The 20,102-nt window shown below is 40.3% G+C and overlaps 1 protein-coding gene across 1 annotated transcript in view; it reads right to left on the minus strand.

The window, feature by feature from the left end:
* LOC115061381 (partitioning defective 3 homolog) overlaps nt 1–20,102 on the minus strand; it is a 344,220-nt gene that overhangs the window by 198,381 nt on the left and 125,737 nt on the right. The window contains exons 4-5 of the mRNA XM_029529689.1: nt 7,785–7,969; nt 3,586–3,723 (exon numbers count right to left, since the gene is read on the minus strand). Coding sequence (XP_029385549.1) covers nt 3,586–3,723; nt 7,785–7,969 — 323 coding nt within the window. The remainder of the gene's footprint in view (nt 1–3,585; nt 3,724–7,784; nt 7,970–20,102) is intronic.

Below are 20,102 nucleotides of genomic sequence, written 5' to 3' on the forward strand. Positions count from 1 at the left end.
ACATCGACCAACCACCCCAACCACAACCATTAGCATCATTCTATTATTTAATAGAACTTGGAGAGAGTTGTCCAAGTGACCGGTGTGTATGCTGAACATGTCAGTGTATACATCGTTTTATAAATCTGAAAGTACACTCCTAAGAGAACCCCACCCTGGCTGGATTTTCCCAGCTTCAGATTACTCTGACTTTATCAACCCAAGGCTCCCAGGTTGACAACAAAATCACAGATTAGACGTATAGGAGTGTTGTGCATTCAACTTCCCCAGAAACTCTTTGAAGTAAAGAAGTCAATGTTTCTGACTTTGCTTTGTTAATTCATAGCAGGGGAAGGTTGGGGGCGGGGGGGATGCTGCACTCCACTGAGTTTGACACACACCCACACACATAAACATATATAAAGTAATGAGTTTGTCATTTTCTTCTTGAGAAAATTGAGTGTGATGCCCTCTCTTTTACTTTCGCTTTTGTCTTTACTCATAAAGCAGAACAATAAGTAAGACAGATAAATAATTCAAAATAAACAAACAAGCACTAATTGGTCTGATTTTACTTAAACCTTAGCATTCATGGCTGTGTGCACGTGTGTCTGTGCACGTGGGAGTAAACTCATTATCTCTGCCTGCTGTTCAACACTGATCACAATTCTTTTTAAATAACTCGATGCTGTTGCACTGTCTGTCCATCAAAAACACAAAGAAAGGAAAATGTCAAACCCTGATGTGTGTGTATGCAGGTGGGGGCGGCAAAGGAAAGAAACAAAAACAAAATTAAGTGCCTATTTGCCTATCTTTGTTTCTTTTTGTGTGATTTGTTGACTCATCTGAGTCATGCAGATGGGCCAGGACAAATACTCAGAATGCACTTAGTACTATACACCTGTAAAGTCCTACACAGTGATGATCCTGCTGCTCTCCATTAGTGTTCTGATATGTTTGTGACTACCTATCTATTAAATGTTTATAAGCATGAACCTGAAAACATCATTTTGGATTTCCGAGGATTTGAAGGTTTGGTGACTCCAGTGACTCCAATGAAAATGGATGTCTTTAAATAATTTTATAAAGAGTTTGGTCTAGACCTGCTCTATATGTAAAGTGCCTTGATGTAACGTTGTTATGATTTGGCGCTATATTAATAAATCTGATTTGGTTTGGTTTGATTTGTAAACCCCTGGTCTATAAAGTGAAACCTGTAATGTAAAGGCTTAAACCGGCCTTCTAGCCAATGATAATCAGGAAGCAACTCCACTGGTTGGAAAAAGAAGTCAGACTGTATTAAAATTTATGTGAAAATGGCCCTACTTCTATTTGCATTACTATTATTACTACACGGAGACATGAAACAGTGAACCATGGTTTGTCCAAAAGGAAAATACCATTGATCAGTGCCTGGAAAGCTCACTGCTCATCTATACAAGCAAAAGCTTGCTGCACAAAAATTATACACTGCATTAAGATTGGGGTTTTTTACTTTGCACTTTTTACTTTCTGACCTGGATTGTTTGCCGAGAACTATGAAACGGCATTTAAAAATGAAAACACATTTATGTTACAATGAACCATGGCCAGGTTGATTTTCAGAGAGACTAAAAAGCGTAGAACAAATATTTAGGTGATAATTGTCACAACGTGGTGAGGGTGTCTTGTCTTGGTTTTACTTTGTCTTGTCATTTCCTGTTTTATTTTGAAATTTCTAACTCTCCTCTTGTTTCAGAGCACTTATCCTTCCTCATGTATCACCTGTGCGTCTCCCTGATTACCATTGTCTCCACCTGTTCCCCATTTCCTCCACATCTTAAATCGTCTGTCTTCCCCTTGTCTTGTGCCAGTGTGTTGTTGTCCATTTCCCACACCAGCATTCCATCTATGCCACAGCCCTTGACTCCTTGTGTAAGCTTTTGATCCTCGGTTGAGTGAATTTTTGTTTGCAACTTTCATACCTTAGTTAAGCTCCATAGCCTTTTGCTTATCCTCTGTAAAAGTGACTTTTTGTTTCATAGAATAAATTCTTAGATAGATTAATGTTCATAGCTGTTGTGTTTTTCTCCTTAAGAGTGATTTTGAGTTCTAGTAACGTTTTTATAGAATTACCTTTGATCCTCCACTTAGTAGCGTGAGTGAGTTTCTCTTGTTTTCTTTGTCAGGTTTTTCCTCCCGTCAGAATGTTTTTGTTTTCCCTTCTTGGTTCCTTGAGTGTAGAGTTTTTCACCTCCTTCGGGAGTGATTTTGTTTTCTAGCTGATTTCGAACCTAGTGACATCCCTTTTTAAGTTAATGTTATAGCCCTGTTACCTTTTATCACTTGGTTCTGAGATCATTGCTGCCACGAATAAAGTCTGTGTCTTGTAAAGCCTCTGCATCTGAGTCCTGTCTGAGTCTCGGCCTGACAATCTTGTGAATGATTCCCCAACACATTACCTAACCCCCCCCCCCCCAAAAAAAAAGTAGTTATTTCAACTATTTTACTACTTCCTGTGCTGGACTTATCACCTCTCCATGTTTCACACCTTTTCAATGCTCTTTTCTCATTCCTTGACATGAAGGAGAGATTGATTAAACACCTCCTACACGGGCCAGAGCAAGCAGCTCAGGTGGCAATGGGCAAAGACTGAGAGGCAAACCACGGAAAATCCCCTTCACGTGGTACACAGCGTGTATGACATCTCCCAAGGTCATGTCTGTTCTCCCAGCAGAGAGCTGCTGTCACATTTAATACATTTAAAAGGGAATATTTTTTTTCTTTCCTCTGACAAGCTGAGGAGAAGAGGGACCAGTCACAGAGTGAGACAATCACAAAGTGCCAACAGAGCGAGGAGGTGTGAAGTGAGGAGACAAGTCTGGAATGACTAAGAGTGTACACTGTTAGAAAATGCAGAACAGAAGTAAAAAGTCTGGAGTTGGCCCGGACAACGAGCATTTTGGCTTGTGTCATTGCTGTTTGTCACTACTGTTCTTACTATAATGTTACAATGTGATGTATGAAACATGCAATCAGAGTGCAAATGCCTGTGGCAGCCATGCTGGAGAAACATCTCTGCTCATTTCACATAGAGGCATAGGTTGCTGTAATCGGTATCTTGTGATAGCAAATTTGGTTGTCAAGTGAGCAAAAAAATATTTTTGTATGTATATAACAGAGGGCAATAGAGTTTGTGCTGTACATATCCACAGAGGAAATCACAGATCCAACTTTTTGTCTCCCAAAACCAAACCTTTCAAGACCCAGTACCAATCCAAACAACAGTGCACTCTAAAGTTTTCAATCTGGAACTGTGAGGAAATCTCGTTGTGTGGTTGGGGACTGCTGCAGACTGTGTGGAGGGCTACCATGACTGAATGAGTCTAGCTGGAAGAGATGGACATTAAGGACGTAATGTGGATTCATCATGTCACGCTTGACATCTTTTTTCACTTTATAAGGTCAGCATCAGCATAGAGGTCAATATGGCTAATTGGAGCAGAGCAAGCCTGTCTTTTACAGTTCAGATTTCCACTTGTATTTGCAATAAATGATGTAAAATGTTTTTTTAGCCCCCCCCAAAAAAAAGAACATATTTTCTTTGAATGAAGTTGATGACTGTACCTGCTCCTGTCTGTTGAGCCATTGGTCTACCACTGGATGGTTGGCACTCAGAGAGGAGCGAGTCAGCTCTCTCTGGAACTGAGTGGTCCAGCCACTCGCATCCCGTGGAAGACTGCGGTAGGCATGGGCTCCTCTGCCCTGCACAGAAACAGGAAAAGTTGCAGAGATTAAAATCATCATATAATGATGAGCTACTGGCAAAAGAAAGTTTACTTCCAATGATCATAACTTGGTTGACACAAAGAGAAAGGTTACACTTATAGTCGGCCATTCAAAATCCTTCAATCTCAACAAACAGTTTCGCAGACTGATCCATACACCAGACTTTAAACAGGCAGTCTTGCAGATTAATGCTATCTATAGCAGCTGGATGACACATCAACACTGAGTTGTTCATTCGAGTCTCGTTCCATCTCACCCTCACTCCTAACCCCTCCCTACAGCCAAACCTGAGCCACTAATAAGAGGCCTCTTATAATAAGACAGCCACAGCTGAGCTCTTCCATTACACAAAAAGCACCTTCCAAAATTTTCCAGCCAAGATAATGTCAAACACCAGCAGACTTATTACAATGGACACAAGCACAAAAATGCTAGATTATATTCCAGACATAGTCGTCTCGACTTTTTTATATGATTGAAGGGCTGGTTGGCTGTGGCTCTCTGGATGAAAATGAAAGCAAATTAAGATTAAAAATAAGAGCGGAGACAATGATTGACCAGGACAGACCATAATCAGAATTATTTAAGGTCTGATGAAATGGTAGCTAGAGAGCAAAATTCTGGATTTTTATAAGGAGTTGTCACAACAACAAAAGAGCAGACACACAAGAAAAAAAAAAAAAAAAAATCTCCTTTGTGGCTCAGTGCAGAATGAGACTGGGTGAGAGGAAGCCAGTAAAAATGAACAAAGGTAAACTAAGCAAGTTGCGAAATAGAAAAAGCAAACAAGCTCCAAAAACTGGGAATGTGAGAGACAGAGAGAGAGAATAGAAGAAAGATCCCAGTCCCAAGCATAATGCAATAAGCCACGTGTGTTTTAGTGCTGCTGAATGTGGCATGACGAGGCCCAAGGAAGCACTCCAGACAGAACTGTAAAACAGCCGGAGACGTGGAATCTACTGAGACAGCTCCTGATAGCCATCAAATCATCAAGGCCTTATCCCACCCCCAACAGCACCACCAACACAACACGCTTGGTCACAGGACCTCTCCCCACAAACTTTTACGACAGATCAGATCGTAAAATGTGGAGAACCCAGATACCAGGGAGGTAACAGTAAATCAACACGCTCATATCCACAGTCTAATTCCTTTAGATGAATCCGCTAAGCGTGGCGAGGCCAGGGGATGAAGCATTGTAAAGTCATTGTAAGACGTGATGAGTTTACAATGTTACAATGACTGAGGATTCCCATTGGCCTTTACTGTGGATATACAGCAGAGCCTGACTCAGCCACTATGGAACTCACAGAGAACTGAACAGAGCATATGTGTACAGTGTGTGTATGGCTTGCCTCCATATGCTCGTTTGGCAGCGCTCATTGATGTATGGTTCCTCAAAGAACATTATCAATGCCATGACATGAATAAATCAAAGCAAGTGCTGATTCATACACTTGACATCTGTTGTTGATTGAATAAAAATAGACTACTTCTCAGATGGACTATGTATATGTGACAGTTGGATATATGAAAAGAGATACCGAGGGTTATGTGGACGCAGACTCCCCTTCATCTGAAGAAAATCTAATAGCCCTGTCAGAAACTGGACCATAAAAATCAGCCCCTTTGTGTTAACTCATTAATTTTCAGACCAGACGTCAGCGACAGGAAGATGACTAGAACTGATTCATTTCAGATAACTGATTACCTGCTGAAGATAAGAGTACTTCTCTGAGTTTTGCAGCTCACTGTCTTCCCCATGAGGAGGCGATGTGGGACTCAGTGGTGAAGGCCCAACTACAAGGCCCTCTCTTCATGAGCTGAAGGAACAGCGGCTTCCCCTGGAAGCGGAAGGAAGGGAGGTGCAACCTGTTCGGGATGGAGCTGGTGAAATTCAACTATGAGCTAAGGGTCCATGATGAACCAGGTGGGAATCCAGGAACCCTCCTCAGGACCACACCCCTCCCAACAAACCAGTTACTGCAGACCTTGGCCATGACGTTGGGTGTGCAGGAAGCACCTCACAGCAAACAGAGGATGGCTGTATGTCTGTATGGGACATGGGGTGTGAGGAAGCAGCGGATGTAGCAGATCAGCTGGAGCTTGACAGGGAACCTCATGCTGATTACAGATGGCACAGGCATTGACGTGGAGTTGATATGGCTCAAATTCTGGTTGGTGCTGGAGCACTGGGACCAGTGGAAAAGAACCTTGGTTGACATGATGGCAGTGAGAGGGGTGGTGATGGTGCTAAAATTCCTGATAAACAACCTGTAGAAGTTGGCAAATCCAAAGAATCTTTGCAGTGGCTTGCAATGGAGGTGACAGCAGAGAACTTGGCAAGATCCATGTGCTCCTTAATGTCTTTGAAGAATTTGAGAACAAACTTGTTACAAGATGTCTTGAAGGACGTCGTTGACTAGGGCTTGAGACACGCCCGGAGCACTGGTTAGACCAAAGGGCATCGTGGGGTGCTCGTAATGCCCCGTCCGTGTATTAAAGGCTGTATTCCACTCGTCATCTTCCTGGATGCGGACCAGATGGTAGGCATAGGCTAAGTTTGGTGAATACTGTTGCCCCCTGGAGGAGGTCAAAGGTAGACAAGATGAGTGGAAGGTGATAATGGTTTTTCCCAGATAATCAATATTTGAACGAAGTGTCTCATCCGTTCCAACAAAGAAAAAATCTGCACCAGTGGGAGATGAAGAGGAGATGAAGCCTTCTGACAGAGAGCCCTTAATACAGTCTTCCTCTGTCTACTGGCGAGCACGAGCAGGAGAGGTTTATATACCAACTGATAGGTGGTCAGGACCAAAATGATCCTTTATCTACAATGAGAAACCCTAACCCTCCCCCAACATTTCAAAATTGCATTATTTAATGGGAAACGGAAGTTATTCTTACAGTTGGAGCTGCTACTCACTTAGCTACTGTTTTCAGTCCTGAAACCAAAATCCTGTTTATTTCACTGCACCAAGCAGCGTGCACACAAAAGTGGAAGCCAGAAGGCAGAGCAGAGAGGCCAAACTGCAGGAAGACGCCTGACTGAGCGTCTCTTGACACTCTTGTCCTCTGCTTTAACATGTTTTATTCTCGCTGAGAACACAGACATTGTTACATATTTGCTCGGTTTGGCTTCGGGACCACAAAGCTGAAAGAATAAAAGGTGGAAGAACTATGTCACCATGTGAAACTTTCTCCTTCCTCCTACCTGCCGTCATACTGTTCTGAGATAGCTTAAAATAGGGTTACCAGATATTGCTTCCAGAAAAACTAATCATGTGGAGGGTTGCCATGTCACGTTCCAAGCACTCAGTCATCTCTCTCTTTACCCTCCCTCTTTCATTTTTGTCTCGGCAAGAAATAAAGGTTTATAAGCACCATGTGGGGCAGCCATTTTGAGAAATTAATTGGCTTCCCTTCTTTTTCAGGAAGCTGCAGGACTTATGATCGGAGGCTTACAAAGCCCCCAATAACGTGAATTTTTTACAAAAGGAACAGGTTTAACAATCTCTGCTCTTCTTTTTTTTTTTGGGAAGACAAGAAAGGGGTGTTATCAGAAGGAACTGGTTTCAGATTAAGAGTATTTGTGCCACTGCTGGATATCTGCAAGCCATACTATGCTGGTTTCATAACTAATGGTTATTTCTTTGATTTGGGGTGCAGAGGGGTAACGTAGGAATGAAAATGAGGGAAGAAAGATGAGTAAAGAGGTTGAAAACAGAGTCTGCTAGAGGTTAAAAGATTTCAGAGCAGACATCTCTGACATTATAATTGATGCAGCTCAAGTACATCTGCAGAACTGTGAAAAATAACTTCTAGGCATGATGCAAGAGAGTCAGTATATACTACTTGACAGAGGTGTAATGAAAACTGATTGGATTTTGATCTTTTTTACTCTGTGAAGCTGTGTTTTAACACTTTATCAAATAGACATAATATTTTACACAATTAATGGCATATCCCAGTACACTGAAATATTTCTTAAATAGTTGAACATCAAGAGAATTTTACTGACCAGATTTCTAGTTTACCTTTCTTTCCAGGCTGCTAGTACCAGTGCTTGTGCTCGGCTTGTGGTTGTTCTTTTGGAAGCCAACAGTTGTGGACCATCGTGCTGGATTTTTTCTGGTCGGTTCCTCTAGACCAACTGAGTCCTCACCCACGGGAGCGTCGACCAATGAGGGATCACTGCTGGGGCGGACATGGAGAGGCATGTCTGCGGAGGGGAAAGTGGAGCACACAGGGATGTAAAGTAAAGAACAATAGGGAAGAAAAGATGGGGCACAGAGGGAAAGAAGAGTTAGAGCAACAACAAACCACTTGCTGCTTTATCCACTTACTGAGCAGATCGCTTTCCAGCTCAGTGTTGCACATTTCAAGGGTTCTTGCTCTGTCTGGTAGCCACAAGATCCCTACAGTCCAGTTGAGACATGGGAAGTGGTGATTATAAGTACTCTTTGTTTATATAAAAGGTCTTCTGAGCCCAAAAGGAAACACTGAACAACTCAACTATGGAGGGTTAGGCTTGGCCTGAGTCCTACTTCGAGAAAGAAATACACTGTCAATTTGCTTCTAGCAGGGGAAATACCCAGAACGCTATAACAAATGTAAATATGAGGAAAAAAAAGCTTGCATATGAATGATAATCTAAGTCTCTTGCTCAGCCAAGGGACCCTCAAAATAACAACCGTAACTGCAGCAAAATTCATGGCTTACTCTTAGGTAAGGGCTGGTTTTAGATACTGCAATACAAACATGGAGCTGATTCTGGAAAATTTCCAAAGCATAAAACTGGGAACCAAAATTACCCCAGCTATCAGAAATTTTCCCAGGAACTCTAGCCCATGTCAAAGCTGCTACACTGACTGATCTGCAACAAAAAATTTCAGACATAAATTTCCCTTATATAATCAAATACATGTAAAAAAAAAAAAAAAAAGAAGTTGCTCCTCACCTCACAGTTAAAACATTTAGTGAAAAATCCTGCTAATGCCTGTTACACAGCGAAGACACTAGCTGTACCTGTGAGCTATAGTGTGAATCATCTGTATTTTCCCGAAAGGCCATATGGATTTGTTTATGACATTCTAGCAGTCTGCGCGTTACACCCGTAATTATGCAAATAGTTGGATAACCACCTGTCATCCATCAGCGGATCATTGCAGTGAGCATATGCCACTGCTAAGCTTCCATCTGATACGCCAGAGACATGTTTTAGTGGAGGAGCTGACACATTTTAATCATGGCTTAGACTGTGCCACACCTTGTGCGTATTTAATGCTGTGACAAGGCTGGGGAGCCCTAAATGTTTCTTGCAACCACCTGCAAAGAAGTTGGGAGAGAAGACGCTATAATTATGTGACTGAATCCCAAAATAAGGGTAAGATTCTTTTCAATGTTTCTCAAACACAAATCCTTTAAAGACGCATCTCTCTTGACCCCAGGATATCATATTCCTCCTCCTGTGCCTTTCACCTCTGCTTGCTCTCGTCAGAAAAACACACCTTCTACCTGTGTCCTTCTTTACCATTTCACTCTGACGCATTCCTCTCCTGCTCTGTCACTCCACTCTTTCAGCCCCTCCAAGCAGATAATCAGGACTGTGTGGCAATAAATTGTGGTTTTCTCACTAACCCTTTCCTTCGAGTGTTGTGGATCTATGTGGGAGTTGAAGTTTATACTGTGTGTACAATCACTGAGTCACTGCGGTTTCTCACTCAATCTAGTCTGTGGTTAGTGGGACTTCCAAGGCTTCCGTTTTGAATGACTGATGTTCAAGTTATCATAAGCTTTTCCTCATTAAAATGTTTTAAAATTATATTTTGTTCAGTTTTGTATTTACATTATCTCAACTGTTTCCATCAGTTCTTAAACCTATAGAAGTTTTAAATCATGGTAACCATTACCTGTCAATGACCTCATGACCTCTGCAATTTTAACATCTTTTGACAGCTCCATTTTTCAACTAAACTTTAACCTCTAAAGTTAAAATCCTTTGTTCAATATTCACTGGTTATAATCACCTGGCTCCAGATGATGTATACACATAAACCACACGCAAACGTCTCTTCCTGCAAACTGAAACAGCATGTATTATTATTATTATTATTATTATTAATTTTAGAGAGAGAGCTGAGTTAGACATAAAGAGTTGACCTATAAAACAATAAAATTATACAAGCAACTTTAAATGCACTCTGTCTCGCACTAATTTTCTACGGCTTATCCATTTCAGGGTCACGGCGTGTGCTGGAGCAAATCCCAGCCAACTTCCCAAAAAGGGCGGAGTACACCCTGGACAGGTCTCCAGTCTATTACAGGACCAACACAGGGCCAGCTACTAACAATCACTTATTTTTATTTATTATTATTATTATTATTTTTACAGTGCACTTTCTATATGTCTTTTAGTGCATTCTTTTATACTTTTCATTCTTGTGTTGTTTTTTTTTTTTTTATCATGCTTTTTTTTTTTTTTTTGCATGGCACCTAAGGTGGACTGCACCTTACAATTCCATCGCACTTGTTACAATGACAATGAAGACATTCTGTTCTCTTCTATTCTATACAAATGGCAATTGAGAGTCACCACTTAACCCAAACATGCATGTCTTTGAACTGAAGGAAGAAAACGGAGCACCTGGAGGATGTATGTTTTGTGCGTCTTTCTTTAGCAGGCAAGACTGAATAGGAAATAGGAAAATATTGAAAATGCTGATGCAGAGCAAACATACATAAATTGCTTAAATTTTATTTTATTTATTTATTTATTTTTTTTTGTGCAACTCCTGATTTTGATTTTTCACTTGGCTATATTACAATTATCCATTATGTTTCAATTGATTGTTCAGCACTGGCCTGTAGCCTGATGAAGTTCAGAGTAAAGCAGGACTTTACAGTGGGAGTCATTATACTGCAGTTTACTGATGAGCGCAATTTGTAATCAGACCTACAATTGCTGAGATTTAGCTTTTTTGTTGATGGATTAAGGGAATGTCTTCATCTATTCATGGCTGATTGTGGAAGTGGAAATGAGGCTTGCGGATGTGCACCCAATTTCTTAAAGAGTGATGCACTCTGGTACAACTCGAACAGAAAGAATGTGGTAGCTTATTTCTGATTTTGTGCTTGCACATAGTTTTATTCATTACATAGTGAGATGAGAATAAAGGATGTGGAGGCAGACCTCAACGACAGGGCACAGATGGAACAAACACAAGGATGCCGCTCGTGAATAGAAGTCTTTTTTAATGTTACCAATAGCACATGCTTTTCCTGCTTTCTCATATTAAACCTCATCTTGTCAAAAGGCTCTTTTAATTCCATTAACCCTCACCATTCTCTTCTAGCCATGAGTGTTGTACTTGACTAACCCAAACTATTCTTTAGCCAACACATTTTGCCATGCCATATTTCCTTCTGTAACCTGTATCACATTACTTGAAATAGATTTGTTTTTAAACATTACAAAAATGGAACGTCCACTTATTACTGGTGTAGTGATTGATTAGAACATCAATTCAGACAGCATCAGTTGTAACAGTACAGCAAGATGTTAGTATCACAGATCCTTGCTCTGATCGGTCATCTGTTCAGTGATGCTGACTTATTACATTACTTTCAACGCATTTCACAATAGTTTAATGGTGATTAATCGTCATTTGAAAATGCCTGCTTATTAAATTTAGGCCAGGTGATAAAAAACAAAAACTGTTGTTTGTATGTAATATTCAAAGTGTTGCCAACTATACTGCTGGGATTTAAATGCCTTTCAGTTTTACTTCAAAAATTCCCAGCAGAAGCTGAAGTCAGTGCAGAGATGATGGAGCAGAGATGCTCCATTATCCTGGTTTAGTCAATAATCATCAGTTGTCCCACTATATCTCACAGCACAGCCCCCTCATTTTCTCAGGGGTAGCAGGGGAACAAGCAAATGAGATTTCATGAGCAAACTCATGGATGATGACATCTGGAAACTTCTGAGACTTTCTCAGCAACCAAAAAGAAGAACCTTGACTGAAGCTTTAAATGACTTTCTCTCACTGGAGTTAGTAAAACTTTATTTCTCATTTGGGAATCATCGCTGCAAGTCAGGTCTCCATGCAGTAACAGGTAAGTGGTAAAGGCACAGTTTCAAACTCGGTTTCCTCCATGCTACTTTAAGTTAAAGTTTGGCCAAGCCACTCTGCTGACATGACATGCCCAACGCTTTTAATATATTCCTCTGTTCCAAATGTGTTTCATTTATTTTGACCCTCATCTGTAGTCTTCCTCAAAGGAGGTCAGCAATCGAGTAAAGAAACCACAGCTCGCAGCCAGACGACCAGTCGCCACGAGTTTACTCTTAAATTAGGTTGAAGATTCAATAATGGCATTTAATAGACTTTGCCCCCTCTCTGCGACGGTTGGTTCACATCCAGTTCAGGGCTCTAATGACATTCACCTCAGATAGTGGGGATTATTAACGTCTGGTATTATCCAACATGACCAGCTCAGGGATGACCCACATCCACACATATAAAGAGACAGGGAGCAAGCCAGAGCTGGAAAAAAAGGAGAGATGACTCTATAAAGACAAGTTTGAATGATAGCATCACTGTTTTTTTACAAGGGAGGGTCCCTTTTCTTTTTATTAAGGACTCTTAAATCATATTACGGCCTGGTAATATTTTTGCTGGGCAGCACAGTGGCGTAGTGGTTAGCACTGTTGCCCTAAAACAAGAACCTTGTGGATTTGGTTCCCAGCCTGGAGCCTTTTTGTGCTGACATTGATGGTTAGGTGATTAGATTAATTGTTGACTCTAAATTGTCCGTAGGTCTGAGTGTGAGTGTGAGTGGTTGTTGGACTCTGTGATGGAATGGCGACCCGTCCAGGGTATAACCTCGCCTTCACCCAATGTGAGCTGGGATTGACTCCAGCACCGCCCATGACCTGGTTGATAAATGGTAGAAGATGAATGAATGAATATTGTTTTGCCTGTGGTGTATCTGTGTTTGAGATTTTTGGGTTACCAAAGACACTTGGTCTAAAAACCTTGGTGTGTTTTCTGGAATACTTCAAAGCTCCAGCTATTACTGGACATTTATCTGGGAAACCATGACAACATTGTTTCCAGATGTAAGCAACTAAAGATGTTCACTATTATGGACTAATCATCAATTTCAATCACTTGAAAGGCACGCAAAACAACCACATTGAATTAAAATGCTGCAGGTCAGGAAAGTTGGGAGAGCGAGCAGCTGAATTTCACAATTTCCAGTAAGAGACCTCACGAGACCTTGTGTATGATTTGATATTAAATGTTAAAAGACTCATTTTGGGTTAGGGTTAGGAGTTCATCATGATCACATCACTGCTGATTCAAAAAACTTCACAGATATGCAAGACTGAGATTTATAATAGATTTTGTTTTTGTATGCCAGAAAACAAGCCTTTCAGACCCTGTTTACACTTCTGATCTATGCTTACACATCAGTTGACAATATCTGGCCGTTTTATGATGCCACTGGCATTTAAACATTGACAAGACTCATTCAGTGAGGTCTTCTCTTTATTAAAATGCTGATCCTCCCCAGGTTGAAATCTGCACATATTAACATATGATAAATAAGAGTCATTAAGACTGGAAGTGTGTGTTTCATCGTGCGTTTGTTTGTTTAGAAGGTCACAATAGAGATTCCAAACAACCCCTATTCTCCCTGACCAATTGTCCTCTACTTAATTTGTGATGGGATTATCCCGTCAGTCCAAAGGGTTTGGTTGGTCCCACGTTTAATAACCACAACCACCACTTCAGAGTTAGCCCGCCATCGATCTAGGCTGAAGGATGAGTGAGACCACTGGAGGGGGAAGTGGTTGCTAGGTAATAAAACAAGGCCGTAATCCAGCCCCTGTAGGGAGGGATTATGGCCAGGGCACAGGGTCATAGAGATGTACACACAGTACAATTCACCAAGGGAGAGGTGAGACTCTCCAGGGGCTATTACCTCATATTACTCTGTCCTTTATTTATCTTTCACCCTCACCTTGTTTGGAGGAGAAATATATTAGCTTGTATGAATTGCTGTGGATAAAAGCATTGCCATATACACACAGCAGGAGAGATAACATTTTATTGATCCCCAGATGAGGAAATTTGGGTGAAAGTCAATATCAAAGTCATTTGGTTTAGTATTAAATGGCTGAATATTAGAAATTCTGGAAGCTGTGAGGTTATTCAACTGGATTGTAGGTTGACAGTAAAAAAAATCTGATCATTGCTGATTTTATTGGCAAAACGACCTGCAAACTGCTGGAAAGATTACATTATGAGTACAGGGTTTGTTTCAATTATTGCCATTAACTAATTTCACCCACTCAGTATGCAGTATATATTTCATTTATTATATCTTATAATAATAACATAATAATATATAATTTTAAGAAATTGTGTAGTATTTTAACTTTGTTTTCAGGAACTGACACATCTGTGATGGAAAACACTATCAGTCTCTATGAATGTCTATGAAAAAGTTTGCCATATTTATTGTTATTTTTGTTTCAAATGCACATACACATGCATGCAAAATGCACATTTTCTAGTTATTTCTGTGGTGCAGTGTCATGATAAGTCATGTTTAACAATCCACGACTAATAGGTAACTACTTGCAAATTATGTGGTGTTACACAACAACAACAACGTTATTAAGGTTAAATACTTTGGCAGGGCTGTGTTAACGCAATGCAAGTCGATTTTCCCCATTCAACCATTGTTTACATATGGTTGGGTTATTGGTAATGGATTGGTCAAACTCTTGTACCGAAAGCACCCTGCTGGGGCACAACAATTGAACTTGGTGTCACCAGCTCTTTTTCCAAGGTTTTGCAGCGGAAAATGTGCATCTGCTTACTCCTATCTACAACTATTAGCGGAGGCAACAGTGGTTTTTGCAAATAATCAGACTTGTTAAAAATACCACCCAGCTGTCATGGATTCCCTCCAAACAGCAATGTCTAAACAATGACTTCTTCAAAATCCCTTGCTGTGTCCAGAACCATGCAAATGCATATTTTAGTACTATCCACAGATTTGATTTGGCTGTTGCATGTGGATGGCCCCTTTCCAACTTATTCTTCAGTCTCCAGTTTGCTGAGAAAAATGTAGGACACTCTGCTCTGTGCCTTTCCAGAGTGAAATTAAATACCAATGATGGTCCACCATACTGGTCCAATCAGAAAGAGAAAGGGCTCGTGTTTTTGACTGAGAGGAGATAACTGTCACGTACTGTCAAGTCCCCTTGGAATAACTTCCGTCTGAAGCTGAGTGCTTGTCAGACAAAAACATTAGTAAACACTATCATTAATCCCTGACAAGATGTTATTCCTCTTTATGAATAAGATGGTGCTTGAGGACCCACTCAGACAGCCACATTCTTTGAGAGGCCTTTTAGGTCTGCTTGATGCCTCTGGCTGTCCTGGTGCCCTTTGTCGACTGAGATGCTTTATAGTGAGATGGAACGCCTCCACTGTGAGCTTATCACAAGCTTATTAGACATTATACAAGCTAATTATACATGATTCAATTCCTAATGTTTAGAATACAATTGGGATAGACAAGACAATGTGAATGAGTTTTACACATCTTCTTTTGGTTACAAAACTCAACTCTCACACATGACTTGATTGATTTTGACTTGATTTTTGTAATCTGTTTGTTTTTTGTTTTTGTTTTTTCCCCAAAGGTCTCCATCAAAATAGCTGTCTGCCAGCAACATTGTATCTCGATCTGTATCTAGAATGAACGAATGTGTGTTGTGGTTGTCTGAGGAAGCTCAAAATGTACTTTTATCAGGTTTTTATAGGTTCAAGAGCCACTCTTTCATGTTGGTCCTCTTCTGCTTTTTAACCATCCATTCATCCATCTTCTATCGCTTTTCCGTTTCCGGGTTTCCGGTACTTATTGGGCATTTAACCAGAGATACAGTAAATGTTGGACAGCTCAGCTCCCAGCTGAGCAGAGATGCACTATGTCCACAGGAGAATATCAGATGATCAGTGGCTTTTAACATTAAATCACTTCATTTTGTGTTTCTACCAGATTTATTGATGTTTTATGTCACTTTTATGTCAACTTAAAAACATTCAATATTTCAGCTCCAAGTAAAATGCATGTTAGGAGGAGGAGATCTCTTTGAAGAACTTAGCTCCATGCAAAAAACCTTTGCCAGTTAAGTTATGAAACAAAGAGAAGGTTTAGGTTAAACTTGTTTGCACTGCAAAATAGATATAATGCAAGGATGTAGAAATCGAAAAAACTTCATCACTGAAGTTGGTGATAAAGCATACCATCTTGCCTGTCCAGTAACATCCGCCTGACTTCACTTTCCCATGGTTTCCTCAAGAGGCTCATGTAATGTAGCAGAATCAACTCTCAACTTAGTGGTGAAAGAGATGGGGTCAGCGCTAATGTATTAGCCACGCGAGTTTCCAATCAGTGGAATGGCATGAAGTACAGAAAGAGTGTCCTTAGTATACCTGGAGAGGGAGGAGTGGCCCTTGGTCCCGACTGTCTGCCAACTCAGAGTAATGGAGCTAATGCATCAGCATACCGATAACGCTACAGAGAGGACACGCCAAGGAGAAACTGTGGTCAAGTTTGCGCCGTGTTGTGTTTTTCTGGTTCTAAGCTGACTCTTTGGCCACATAGGGGTTTAAAATCAGCAAATAAACTATTTTACCACTCGTCGATGACACAAGTAACTTGTACATAGTTTGAAAAACCCATAAATGATTATGGGACTTTAGTCTCTCTGCTGCTCCCAGTGCACAGTTAGAAATTGGCTTATGTACAGTAATAACATCCAACACACGAGTGCAGTGGACATTACTGAAAGCTTATTATTTCTACAGAGTGCTGTCTTGCCTTATTTCTATGCAATCTTTAGTATTTGGTCTTCAACAACAGCAAAAGTTGTTGGGACGTCGTTTCTCGTCCCACACCAGCGTTACGTCCTTGCCTTAGCCCTCGATCCTTTGGTGTAAGTCTTTTGTCCTCGAAAGAGCAAATTTAAGTTGTAATTTTCATATTCTAGTTTAGTCCTTTTATAGCTCTAGCTTTTCCTCTGTATGAGTGATTTTTTTTTTTTTGTTTGTAGATAACTTTCAATAGATTTATGTTTATAGCCTTTGTGTTCTCCTCCTTGCAAGTGATTTTGAGTTCCTGTAACTTTACATCGAATTACCATTTATTCTCCGCTTAGAAGCATGAGTGGTTTGTTTTTTTTTTTTTTTTTTTGTCTAGCCAGGGTTTTTTCTCCTTTTCCCCGTTAGGCCCCTTTTAGCGTAGCGTTATTTTCCTCCATCAGGAGCGATTTTGTTTTTGAACTTAGAATCTAGTGACTTCACTATAAATATTAATGTTTGATAGCATTGTTTGGTTCTTCACTTGGTTCGGAGGTCATTGCTTGCACAAATAAAGATCCGTTCCTCGCTACCTCTGCATCTGAGTCCTTTCTGGGTCCTGGTCTGACACAGAGAAACACATACAATGCATACATATTAAAACAGTATGCATCTAACCACATATACAACAGATCAATCCCATAATATTTCAAGGTGGATTTTGACCTACGTTTCCTTGGCTGGGATGGTATTTGTTGTAATATCATTAATGTCACTGATACCCAAACAAGCTCATATTGGGAGAAATAAAAAAAAATAAATAAAATAAACTAATACATCCAAACAAAAGTTTTATGGAGCAGTTTTGTGGATTGGAACTATAAAGCTGATGCTGCATCAAATGTTTACTAACAACTCTCAAATAAAATACGGAGAGGCACAACATGCTGGGGAGTTTCACAAATGAATATAAGTGCAATAACTTCAACCTTTAATCAGAACAGGAGGGGTACGTTTTGGGGGACGTCGATACACCTCCGCAATGCATTGAATCACTGCAATGCACTGTACAATGAAATGTTGGTTATACACTAAATGAAGTAAGAAGTTAAGAACAGATATACTGATACATTAAGCATATATGCTCAGCCAACCAGATACAAAGACTGTCCAGTGGATAAATTGGGTATTTCTCCTGTGGCCCCCAGAGCCTGGTATACTCTGTCTTTGCTTTCATATCAAACTGATTTAAATATAAATGCCATCTGACCATGGCTTCATGAAATGTCTGAAAGTTATTTTTTCTTTGTTCCTTTGAATACTTCAAGCCTAGGCCAGTTCAATGTCTGAATAAATTATGGCACTGAGCCATTTGAACTCTCTCTCCAACCACCAACTACATATTGATGTCCCTGGTGTGCAGTGGGGGGGGGGGGTTTCCACTGAATACACCCTGACCTGAATCATGCATAGGGGGACAAAAGGTTCCATATTTGGGGGAGCAAGGCAGTTGTGCAGTGGTGGGAACCAAGAGGATGGAGAAAGGTGAAATATGTAGAAGACTTTACAATAGGATTCTGGTCAGCTAAAGACTAAATAGGGTTGCAAATACCGAGTGCTCCTGTGAAGAGCAAATTAAAGGAATGTCAAAGAGAGAGAAGAGACAGACTGTGAATAAACATCGACTGTTGACCTTTACCAGGGCTGTAAGATGAAATCAAATAGATGGATGGATGGAAATACACTTTCAAAGCAAAGGGGCACTTATGAAAACATAAAGCCAACTTGGCTTTAGAGCTAAATGTGGGGCTATCCACGTTGTAAGTGCAGATTTGTGAGTTTGAACTTTCTCATACATTCACATACATAAATGGAAATATATTTTTTTTTTTTGCATTTTCATGTCTCTTTCATTTTATTTGAGACTATCCCTTAAAGACAAAATCAGTCGACAAACATACACTAGCTAGCCATGATACAATGCTGAGACTCATTTTACTCCATACAACAATTTTTTGTTTACCAGTACACCATTTGGCTTTGTTCCATGGTACAGGCTCTTTAACAAATTAGCCTACAATCTCTTTGCTTGGCTTCTTTTGATGATTGACAGAACAGATTTCTTTCCCAACATTACACTGTATATCATAGTCATCTGATTGGACTCTTTTAGTTTCCCATACAATCTAAATGTAGACCTCCATGTGGTGTTGGATTATAAATCAGGTTTAGGTTCTATATTAAAACAGTAAAAGTGTCAAAGGTATCAGTCCACAGAGCAATGCACAGTCTGTATTGAGAAACTGAGCCTTAAAACCAGCTGTCAGGAAATCTGGAACTTATAATGAAGCAGTCACTGTCATCAGCCACAGCCACAGCGATAGCGAAGCCCACCAGGACCACTATCCAAGATCCCCTGATTTGATTTGGTTCAAGGGTTTACCTGAAATCAGCTGTTTTTATTCCACTGAGAAATAAGTCAGATAGAAGAGATGTAACTACATAAAGAAACTACATATACATCTGAACACTTCAAATAAAGGAAAAGAAATTGTAAAGACAGGGCAGCTAGTCATTCACCATGTCACTATGTCCAGAAAAAAAAGACATGCTTATTTCTTTGCTATATTTTACCATTCAACAAGGAAGATAGGCAGACAGCTCTGTTCTGTCTGGATTCAGTCCCTTAATAAGTAAAGTTCACATGTCAGTCATGTTGTGTGATGTTGGTCCCAGTCCTTGAGTGAAAGACTAAGACGAAAGAGAACTGTATTCTCACAGGGCTGCTGACTCAACCGTCCTGTTATTGTTTTGAACATGAAATAGAGTGAGACAGAGACTGTTTCCTCTCGCCTGGCAGACAGTGCAGACTATTAACTGGAGAGAGAGAGAGGGGAGAGAATGTCAACCTTCCTCAAACCCTCAGAGATGAGGCCTTTAGCAGCAGGACCTACAGTCTTTAACAACAAAGCAACAATAACAGAATGAGCGTGTATGTGTGTGCTGTTCATAGAGTTTCCGTCAACAATGAAAATCTCAGAACAGAGGCGAGGGGGAAAGGTAGATCGGAGGTCACTCCCTTGATCAAACCTGTATCAACCCTGTCAAGGCAATAGACAAGCTGTGGCCTCAGAGTGTAACAAAACCAACATATAGACATGTGTTGGCAAGCAAGCACACAAATGAGTGAGTATTTCCTTATGTTGTTTATCATATGATGGTTATTCTTGAACTGTTCAACAGTTCATGAACATTTGGAGTTTTCTTCCATGTTCACCCAATCTGATCTTAAACCCTTATAGTGGATTTGCCATGCATCATCTGTAGCGACCCAATTAAATAATCATTTTGATTTGTTTGTTTATTTTTTTTTTAAATAGGTAAAATCTTATTTGGCTGTACAGCCGTGAAAGAGAGATGATGGAGACGAGGCGGAGGAGGAGGAAAACAGCCAACATGCTGCTATGT

The sequence above is a fragment of the Echeneis naucrates genome, chromosome 20, assembly GCF_900963305.1.
Source record: "Echeneis naucrates chromosome 20, fEcheNa1.1, whole genome shotgun sequence".
Taxonomy (NCBI): Eukaryota; Metazoa; Chordata; class Actinopteri; order Carangiformes; family Echeneidae; genus Echeneis; species Echeneis naucrates.